Source organism: Drosophila subpulchrella, unplaced genomic scaffold, assembly GCF_014743375.2.
Source record: "Drosophila subpulchrella strain 33 F10 #4 breed RU33 unplaced genomic scaffold, RU_Dsub_v1.1 Primary Assembly Seq354, whole genome shotgun sequence".
Classification (NCBI taxonomy): Eukaryota; Metazoa; Arthropoda; class Insecta; order Diptera; family Drosophilidae; genus Drosophila; species Drosophila subpulchrella.
In genome coordinates this window covers 8,809,955-8,820,378 of record NW_023665577.1, presented here as the reverse complement: position 1 = coordinate 8,820,378, position 10,424 = coordinate 8,809,955, and the positions used below count along the sequence as shown (strand labels likewise).

Below are 10,424 nucleotides of genomic sequence, written 5' to 3'. Positions count from 1 at the left end.
AAAATGCGGACATCCCATACAATTTTCTATATGGAGCGTCACTTGTTCTTCACTTGTGCACAAGGACATGTCCCAGGTGATTCCCAAGGTGATTCACAAGTGAAACTTTTTATTTGGAACTGAAGGGTATGTTCTTGATCATATATACATACATATATAGTCTTGATCTGGAGCATTAGGCGAGTCGATCTAGCCATATCCGTCATTCCGTCTTTCTGTCTGTTCATCTTTAAGATCTCGAAAACTACAAAAGCTAGAAAGTTTGGATTTCGCATGATGAATCTCTGGGTTCATGCGCAGACCAAGATTGTTGCAGCCGAGTGCCAAATTTTCAAAGATTTTTGATTGTACATTTTATTTTAAGTTAACTTTCAGTATCTATCGGCATGCCAACTGTTATTTAAAGTGACTATTAGTTAATAAGTTAGCTGATTAAAGGGTATATAACAGTTGAGGTACTCGACTGTAGCCCTCTCTCTTGACTTTCAGTACATAATTCAAGTACATTTTAAATAAAGTTAGCCATCTATCTTGATTTATAATAGTTTACCATTTCCCAGTTGTCGTCAACGAATATAAAGTTCCAAATCTAAAAAGAAATCGATTAAGCCGGATTTTAGCAATCAAACAAAAATTGGCACAAAAAAGTATTTTTTCATAATTTCGAATTTACGACAAGGAGGCGTGCATAGTATTTATTAAACCCTCTCAACGACATATATCACAAGTTTATAGCTGCAGATGAAAGGGATAGCGGATAACGGACTGAAAGCCGAACGATTGGACTACCTTGTATAATTGTACCATGGATCTGAGTACAAATCGCTTAAGCGGAATTTTGTCGCTGCAGCAGAAACACGATCTGTCTGAACACCCTACTTTACTTTTTGTACCACGAATTATGCACAGAAACACCCACTGTTCGTCGCTTATGTTATCTGCACTGCACTGTATTTAACAGCAAACATCGATTACCGTGACAACCGGTTTTTTTTTACAGAGGAACATCGATACAAAAGGCCTTCGGTGTTTTTCCACCTCTAGTTTCAATATTCAACGAATTTGCTCTGATCTGTTGTGCGGTTAATTATCGGATGTTGTTTAAACTGCAGTTGTCAACCTACCAGATACGCGAATGTTTATCCGTGACCACACCTCCGCGCTAAGTCAAAATCGAATTCAAATTAATTTCCGAACGTGACGCAAATACATTTTAAATGGCCAAAGCCGCTGTGTAGGTGTGAGTGCTGTGTGTGCCAAATTGAGATGCCTCTGATAATATAATTAGCGTTAAACTGTTTTAAACGGTGCTCAGTGGGGCAATTCAAGCGGGAATTCCTGAGCATCGGCTAACAAGCGATTAAACTAATTTTTAGAGTTAAACAGTCCACTCTTAGGTAAAACTGTCCAGGCAGATTCAAAACCATGCAACGACGTCATCTCGAGACATTTCGCTTTTCATTTCGCAGCAGACACTGGCAACACAATGGTGAATTGGAGGGGGTGGGACTGAGAAACTCGATATAGGCGTATTTCCCATACCAAGACCACAGACGAAAGTTGACAACTATTCGCTGCGACTCACTTCTTCGGAATCCACATAGTTAGTCGATAGTTCTATTCATGAATGCTTAAACTCACATTTGTATATGAAAAAGATCATAAAATTTAAAATCGAACTAATCAAAACTTAAAAAGTTGTAGTAGTAGATGTAAATGTTGTTTCAACATAAAATATTATTCATTACATTCAAAAAATGTTTGTTTGGAGTCCGTGAAACCAATGCAACTCCAACGCTCTTCGGTCGGGTCAACAAACCAAACGACTTGCTCCTCCGACTCTTTGTTGGCATGTGAAGTTAGTCATTGATACGAGGTCCGGGGATGGATGGGGTCGCTTTTGCAACTGCCTCGCCATCTCCACCGACAACGCTGCTTCGCTTTATCGGTGTCATTGAAATTTTTTGAATGAAAGGGTCAATACACAGCAGCTTGTCTACTTAGGTATAACAATTGCTGAGGTGAAACCGGTTTGCCGCTTCATTTTGGATGAACTCGAGCATGGATTCATTACCAAATCCACCTGGTCACTTTCCAAGTATGACTTCAGTGGTTGCCCCAATATTGTGCTCCTTTGTTACCTCCGACTGATATGCCTCTATCTAAAGTGGTTGCCTCTTGTTGGCAACTTGGCCCAAAAATGGCAACTATGTAATGTTGTGTCTTTTTAGCTTGTGACGCTCACCTTGCTGGCTTGATTTCAGGGTCACATAGCTTTAAAGAATCTCAGCACCCGCTGTGTTAAATCCATTGCCATTCTCATTTCGTTAAGCGGAACAGGGTCAAGGACGTCGAAGAGTGAATCTAAGGACCTATACCCTGTTCCGTTATGCACTTTGCACAATCGTAACGTAACTACTAAGATAATTTTAAAAAGGGTTATTATGAATGTTTTAAATACTTATTTAAAAGCAATACCAAAACAAGTGAAATAAGAACATTCTTGGGAGTTAAACATTTTATATAAGTATGCATAAAACAAAATAAATTATGGAATAAATTAGGGCTTTAAAATCTAAAAATATAAAATATCTTTGGATAAAATACCCTGACGGGCAAATCTTAAACACGATTTCCCCAAATGCAACTTTGGCGTTTGTAAGATCTTTTAAAACTTATGTAGCCGAAAGCAGTTTTATTTATTTTACTTCTCAAATGTATATCTCATTTAGTCAATATTAAACATTTTCTGATTTTAGCTTCACTTAACTCTCCGATTTTATATTTAAATTGGCTTGTAAATTACCATTGGGTTTTTTCGTGTCAAGTATAATATTTTCTTTTGTTTGTAAAACAGTAGATCTTTTGTTAAAAATAAGTAAAATTTGAACTGGAATCAAAAAATACTTATACGTTTGTACCTTAAGCCTAGTACTCACATCGACGAAAACCGCGAGCTAACCATAGGAGTGAGCGAGAGGCAAACAGGCGGATAAAGGTTTTCGTCGGGTCTGTTTCTCAGCGCGGTACTCAGATGAGCTAAGGAACTACCAGAAAAAATACCAGATTTCGCGAGTGAATTTTCGATGAACGCCGTTAGCCGCGGCCCAAAGAATAAGAAATTTAATCTTTGGCGGTGTTCGTGCCATTGTTGTGGGACTTGACCGACAGGAAGCAATACCACAACGGGGCAAATCCGCAGAACAGTTGAAGCGCTGGAGGAGATCCACTAGAGAATCCCAGTGGGAAGGAACATGGGACATCGCTCGATCTCCGACGAGCTCTCCATTGAGGACTCCTCCTTCACCAGCTACTTGGCAGCTGGTGATGGAGCGGAGATAGAGGATGCGCCGGCTTCTATAGGGAGGAGAAAATAAGGTCGCCCGCTAAGGGACAGCTGGAGGAGCCTCACTCCTCCAACTTTCCCTTTTTTCCTCCTCACTATAAAAGTGGTGGAGTCCTGCGATTCTCCAATACAGAGGTCGTCGAAGATCGTATTACCGGTGGTTCTGGTAAAAAGATACTTATAATAGTACAACCTAACCAAATTCTTCTGGCCAGAATTTACTTTCATTGAGTGGACGACGTGCTCCTTCCCAATAGAATTCTCGATTGGATTACCTTCAGCACTTCCGTTCTTCTACGGATTTGCCCTGTTGTGGTATTGCTTCCTGTGGGCAACTTGGATTAGGTTTGGATTATACGTCCATTTTCATCTGCACAGACCTCCTGAAAACGTTTTGGGTTTCGCCTTTCATTTTTATACCTGTTACTAAAAAAAATCTTAAACGGAAGTAATTTTTTTTCTTTGAATCTAGTTTTATTTTTATACCCGATACTCGTAGAATAAAAGGGTATACTAGATTCGTCGGCAAGTATGTAACAGGTAAAATGAAGCGTTTCCTACCCCATAAAGAATATATATTCTTAGCTATGTCCGTTTGTCCGGATAAATGCTGTGATCTCGGAAACTATACAATATTGGGATTAGGCATGCACTGTTAAAATTCCTGCGCAGCGCAAGTTTGTTTCAGCAACGTCCACAAATCTCCCAAAACTGTGGCTCCTACAGTGTTCATTCTAGAATAAAAATTCTAGACAGCAATACACGAAATAGACTAAAAACATTTATATTAATTAGGGTATTTAATTGCGTTGCAAACGTTTGAAAAGTGTAAAAGTGTAAGCAGTTCCATACAATATAGTTTTCAAGGCCTACAACACCCCAGGCTATGTATACAAATCTGTTGTACTTGTGTAGAAATAGGGAGTTAATAATGGGTACAAAGCGATGGTCTGAGAGCGAAGTTAATAAAGTCCTAGATTATATGTTGGATCAATACAAAAATTTAAAAGTTATCTTTGCAACGATGTTTTAAAACGCAATTGAATATCCTAAATATATATGTTTTAGTTGTTCAATAAAATAGTGGGTCGAATAGCTTTATTTATTTATTTTTATAGCAAAATACGTAACTTTGAAATTCGATTAAAAGAGAACCGTGGAAGACCGCGCCTTTGTTTCTTAATGTAAATTCTTAAGAATTCGCGGTTCTTCGAGGATCATTTTTTCCGGAATTTTGGGGGTGAGGACCGTAAACTACAGTATTACCAAAAATACTTTCTAATTGGACTTTCCTTTTTTTTAACGAGTACTAGTGCTATTATAATTGTACAGTGTTGTCATGGCTTTTTTCATTAAGAAGAGAGAATGCTATAGTCAATGTCATTGACTATCAAATACCCGTTACACAGCTAAGGAGAGTTCGGCGGAGCAGCAAAGCGACTTTAACAATGATTGCACACTTTATTTCCTTATAACTGTTTAATAAATAGTCCGATTAGACCAATTTGTAGCATGTAGATGTATATTGATAATCAAAACAAAGACCATTTTCTTTTTTACGTAATATTCGAAAATGTAGGCGCTAGACAGGTTTAGCGTTTTGGGCGTTAGAGCTGAAATAAACTTGCGCTGCGCAAGAAGCCCAGGAATCTACATGCCAAATCCCAACTTTCTAGCTTTTACAGTTTTCGAGATCTAGGACCGAGTCGGCTAGTAATCCTGATCAAGAATATGTACACTTTATAGGGTCGGAAACGTTTTCTTCTACCTGTTACATACTTTCCGAAGAATCTAGTATACTATACTCTTTTACTCTACGAGTAACGGATATAAATATTCACTAATTCACAATGATTGACATACTTTTTTAAACCACCATACGAATATTTTTATAAAAACAAGAATTATGCCTCGACTATATCTATTACTACTTAGCCAACAAATTTAATACATAATCTTATGGTCCGATTTAACAGTGGCGGATCCAGAGACGATTCTTGGGGGGGGAAATTGAACTTATTCTTCGATTTGGGGTTCAAACTTACTGCGAGAGAAATACAGTACAAATTATAAAACAAAAATATTATTTGGTGAGAAGAGTGTTGTATTTTAATTTTTTTATTGCAGAGTATATTTTTCTAGCAAACAAGTAAAATTTTCAGGTTCTGTGGTTCCAAGGGGGGGGAAATTTCCCTAATTTCCCCCCCCGTGGATCCGCCACTGGATTTAAGCATTTTTTGGCGTTCCGAAAGGTTTTGACATGTTGCTCTGATGGTCGACTGCGGAAAAAAATGAAGGAAAAAATAAAAAGTTCTTTGTTTAGTTTCTGTTACAGAAGTGAAAAGAACGTTTTGCGCGAATAAATGACAACCACAAGTCCGAGTGAGATGAATACAAACAGCAGAGGATTGGATTCCACCGCAGACGTGCTCCCTTTGAGTGGTGGCAACAGCTCTCCCTTAACCCCAGAAAGCAACAACGAGAACGGAGTCCAGAAGAATGCCAGCACCATGGGTCTAATCAGCACACAGAGAGGTGAGCGAGATACCGATAAATAGTAGTTCAATGTGACGCCAAAATAAGCAAAAAAGATTGTACACTTTATTTGCTTATAACTTTTTAATGAATGGCCCGAATTGAAAAATGTTTGCCATGTAGCTTTTAAATGATGATCAAACCAAAATCTCATTTACTTTTTTCCATAATATTCAAAAATGTAGGCGCTAGACAGGTTTAGCGTTATGGGCGTTAGACATTCGACCCTTGGAAGTTTTAGCTCAAATACTACCTGAAAAGCAAAGAAATCATGTAATAAAATTTTCCAGATAGTTTCAAAACTGTGAATATGATTATAATTGATTATTTTCTGCTGATCTCTTAGTGCCAGGAGCTTTTCAATGACTATATTTAACATTTATCCATATACATACATTGTCTAAGCTTACGGTCAGCGATCGACTTAATTTTATTTTGTTTGATTCAAAGCCTTGGTACGTAATCTAACATTATAATGAGATACGTAAACAATAGTTAAGTCGAACCCAACAAACGAAAAACTCAGATTATATAATGGGATCCTAAATTATCTACTGTTTGATTCGCATGAATAGTTGCAAACAAATTTTGGCCTTGTGAGTAGTTGGAAATATGTACAATCAAAACTATTTATACCCGTTAGGCCTAGTATTCAACCTAACAAAAAGTCGTCCAAAAACTAAAAAGTTCATATAAAAAACGTCACAAAATTTTTGTGATTTATTTTGCCCTTGCAGAGGGTATAATAATTTCAGTCAGAAGTTTGCAACGCAGTGAAGGACCCCATAAAGTATATATGACTTTCTTATATATGACTGACCCATTCAGTGTTTATTGAAAATTCCCAATTTTTGTGAAAAGCTTGTGAAAGTTCAAAAAGTAACTTTTTCCTAGATTTGAAAAGGAACATTATTAATGCAAAAAGTTTCTCTAAACACTTACTAAACGGAAACTAAATCAAATTTGACAACTTAAAAACAAACGAAAGCGAACCAACCCACAAAACTCGTTTTAAGTCCTGTGTGAGGAAATATCTTAGGAATCCCGATAATACTTGGATTTAGTTGAATTAGGCTGAGCTGAACAAAGTGAAATAGTTAAGCCTGGGCTGTGAGTCATTAGAGTTTTCACAAAGACAGTTTGCAGGTCGTTTTTGCTTTTTATTAGCACATCTACGCTGGTATCCAAAACGATGTTTGGTCTTATTCCAACACTCCATTTCCTCTTTTAGCTATAGATGCCACCAAGCGGAAAAAAATTAAGCCGCGCAACATAGCAGCTTCTACTTCAGACCCTAAACCCGAAAAAACGGCGGCCACCCTTAATCATCCTAAGTCCAGTGCAGCCAACAGAACCGAAATTAACTATTCCAAGGATCATCTCGATGCCTGGCTTGAGAACTGTTTACGGGATGCCACAAACGCCCAGTTGTCATCCTCATCTGAGTTTTTGGACTTCATCCCGCCCACAGCTCCAGCTCGCAAGCAAATGTTTGTATGTCAACAGCAGCAGCAGCAGCAACAGCAGCAACAGCAGCAGCAACAACAGGAACAACAACAACAGATTAAACAGCTACAGTACCAGAAGCAGCAGGAGTATTCGAAGCGTTCACAGCCATATGGTGTTGGCTTAGGAACGCCCTTTAGATTGGGAATACAGCGCGTGAGTATAAGCCATAAGGAGAATAACATTTCGTTTACAACGCCAATCCAACGAAATTTCCCCTCGTACAGCACTCGCACTCCCTTAGTCATCGATATCCGATGCTAATCCCACCCCAGACCCTTAATGGCTGTGGCATAAGCTATGGTTGTGATGGTGGCCAGGAGTTTGCTAGCTTACCTCCACTGGTCAACATGATGGGAGGAGCAGGAGGCACTGGCTCCGAGCACGAACCAAATTCCACTGATGTACTGGATGGAAGAGGGTAAGTCAATTCTTTGAATTCGTACTGAACTACGTATCTAATAGTAGCCCTTATCTACTTAACATCAGGTTTCGATTCAGCGATCCATGCCTTTTGAACCCCTCCGATAACGACTCCAAGTTGAGTGGTCAGAATACCCCAGAGTGTCGGAATGGCAACAACAATGGCGTCGGCTGCGATCTGTCAGAGCAAAACAAATTTTTCGCGGCCCTAATGGAACAAATAAACATGTTGCATGACACCAATTCGAAGATCTGCCGTAACTTGCATGAAACAAAAGGTTTGTTGATTGTGGTGTCAAGAGCAGCTCTCGGAGATGTGTTCACTACAGTCCATTTAAAATGACTCATCGATATTTACTCACTGGACTTCTGCTTTAGTCACACAAATCTTCCGAAACTTGAACTTACTTGCTATAACCTGTTAATTTAGAATCAGTTGTCACTCATTGCCTCTTTCTACGTACTTTCTTGCACTTGTAAACACATTCACAGTTGAAATCGAAGCTTTAAAGCACGCTCCTAGTGGCCACCCTTGGGCGGGAGTCGGCTCGGGCGGCATGCGGCACCGTAGAGATAGCTTGAGCGGATTAAGCACACAAAGTCAACCTCTGGTATTTGGCGGTGGAATGGGCGGGACTCACAGCCCGGCACCCACCTTTCATTCAGGTATACACTAGGTGGCTCCCCTAATGTTGCCATGGATCTAAGTCGCCGATTGCTAATAACCGATTCTCCCTTTCCAGGCGCTTACACTCCGGGAATGATGACTGATGTTGTGCGCGAAGTAAAGGAGGCCGCTCGCGTTCGCGAAGATGCACTGCTCAGTCGGTAATAAGGGAATTTTAAGAGATATTTACATAGGTACACATATGCAATGTTTTTTCAGAGTTAAATCAATGGTTGAGGAGCGACAATGGTCCCTGAACGAGGGCAATGCCCGTGTTCTGCGAGATATTGATGATCTGAAGGTAAGTGCGGTATTATAATCTATAGCGACGGGCTTGCATTGCTGATTTTCTATACGACAGTCCCATGTAATGCAGTTGCGACTGGAGAAAAAGGAGACTAATAAGCGGCTGTCATATCTTGAGGCCGAAAACAAATGCCTGCGCCAAGCTCTAGCCGGTTGCTATAACCAGCGGCAAACATATCACGACATAATCTACGAAAATGACCGAGCCCGTGGATCCCGAAAGCCATTTCCAAATGGAGGTGGCGCCGGAGCGTTTGGAGTCAGAAGGGCGCAATCCTTTAACCTGCAGTACGGAACGATGCATCAAACGCCAAATCAAACAACGCACTCTCTGGAAGAGGATGACGAAATAGTGGAGGAACAAGTTTTGGAGCAGGACGAGCTAGAGTCCCTGACTGGCAACAAAAGGCAGTCTTGTTCGAGCAACGAATCCCGCAGCAACGGGATACAGACTTCAACCTCAAACGCTCACTCCCTGACACCTAAATTGCCACAGCAAACAATACGGAGCCCTCCCACTTTTGCGCTGATTTCAGATCAGGAAGACCCGGGAAATCCGCCACCACTTCTGCCGCGCAAGAAAGAGCACGCTCAGTTAAAAAGGGAGCTTAGTGAAGCGGACGCCGCACGTAAGGAGGCAAATCAACGTATAATTGCGTGGGTGTAGTTCGCTCTATTCTATATTCTCAAACTAACTCAGCACCCTTTAACTTCACATGCATGAATGTTTTAGAAGACACTAGCCTCATTACACTTAATTAAACATATCCACTTAAACCCAGTAACTAATAACCAAAACTTACATATTTTTGCATCTGTTTTTATCTTTCGACGGGTCCTTGTGGCGATGTACCATGACACTTCTATAGCCTTGAAAAATTGGTTAAAGACCTAAATGCCCAGGTGGCTGACCAGCCAAGATGGAACCCGAGCCTATCTGGCGCAGCTCTGGCAACGAAAGTCAGCATGGCGGACGGTCCGGTCACAGACTTATAGTCTTAGCTATTGGCCTCCGGCTCGAAACCAAAACGCCAGCAGCAGGCAATGCGGGTCACTAAGTTATAGCAGCCTGACCTACGTGAACGGTCACTTCAACTACAATGCACCTTTCGCTTCAAAATTATTTATAACTCAGTAACCTGTTCATAAGCTCTTACTTATTACTTAGAATGCTTTAATTCCGTCTCAACTAATTATTTTATCAAAATCATTTTTAAAACTCGAGCTCGTAGTTCGATTATATATTTGGCTAGCGCAAAAAATATTTGTTTACTAAAAATAAGTTGTTACTAAAACTTGATGATGAATGTGGTGTTCTTTAGCAGGTCACCAATATTTTGTAATGAAGATATTTTAACAAATTATGAACGATCATTCTAAAATGATTAACTAAAAAAGTGTACCTATTGAAATGAACAAAAATCAAAATGTAGTATATAGAAACAATTATATTTACTAGAATAAGTGTATACAAAGTTGGCCAAGAATGTGTTGTCGCTAACCATATTTTTTAAGTGCCATTTGATTAAACTGAAATAAACTAAGGACCACGAAAATCACTTAGCGCTGAATGGGTGTGTGTTTCTCATGTGCATCAATGTAAATTCAATATGAATTCAGCGCTAAGGGATTCGGGATCCC

At 39.7% G+C, this 10,424-nt stretch overlaps 1 protein-coding gene across 6 annotated transcripts; it reads left to right on the top strand.

Moving 5' to 3' along the window:
• The first annotated feature begins 1,050 nt into the window (after positions 1–1,050).
• Positions 1,051–10,421, top strand: LOC119561106 (BEACH domain-containing protein lvsC). 6 transcript variants are annotated; one of them, XM_037875005.1, is made up of 10 exons: positions 1,051–1,240; positions 5,670–5,881; positions 7,113–7,543; positions 7,615–7,808; positions 7,877–8,088; positions 8,303–8,476; positions 8,554–8,638; positions 8,697–8,778; positions 8,839–9,412; positions 9,653–10,421. In XM_037875005.1, the coding sequence occupies exons 2-10, from the start codon at positions 5,710–5,712 to the stop codon at positions 9,676–9,678; spliced, it is 1,950 nt and encodes a 649-aa protein (XP_037730933.1). In that variant the 5' UTR covers positions 1,051–1,240; positions 5,670–5,709; the 3' UTR covers positions 9,679–10,421. The 6 variants fall into 6 exon arrangements, with proteins under 6 accessions (XP_037730933.1, XP_037730932.1, XP_037730930.1 ...); XM_037875004.1 differs by having other exon boundaries at positions 1,051–1,249; positions 8,839–9,440; positions 9,653–10,419; XM_037875002.1 differs by having other exon boundaries at positions 1,051–1,234; positions 8,839–9,440; positions 9,653–10,418.
• Positions 10,422–10,424: the final 3 nt, after the last annotated feature.

Bases quoted from the DNA above. Each gene is read 5' to 3' on its own strand.
- LOC119561106 (XM_037875004.1), top strand. From the start codon at position 5,710: ATGACAACCACAAGTCCGAGTGAGATGAATACAAACAGCAGAGGATTG. The intron at 5,882-7,112 runs GTGAGCGAGATA...TTCCTCTTTTAG, and splicing joins TCTAATCAGCACACAGAGAG to CTATAGATGCCACCAAGCGG. The intron at 8,477-8,553 runs GTATACACTAGG...CTCCCTTTCCAG, and splicing joins GGCACCCACCTTTCATTCAG to GCGCTTACACTCCGGGAATG.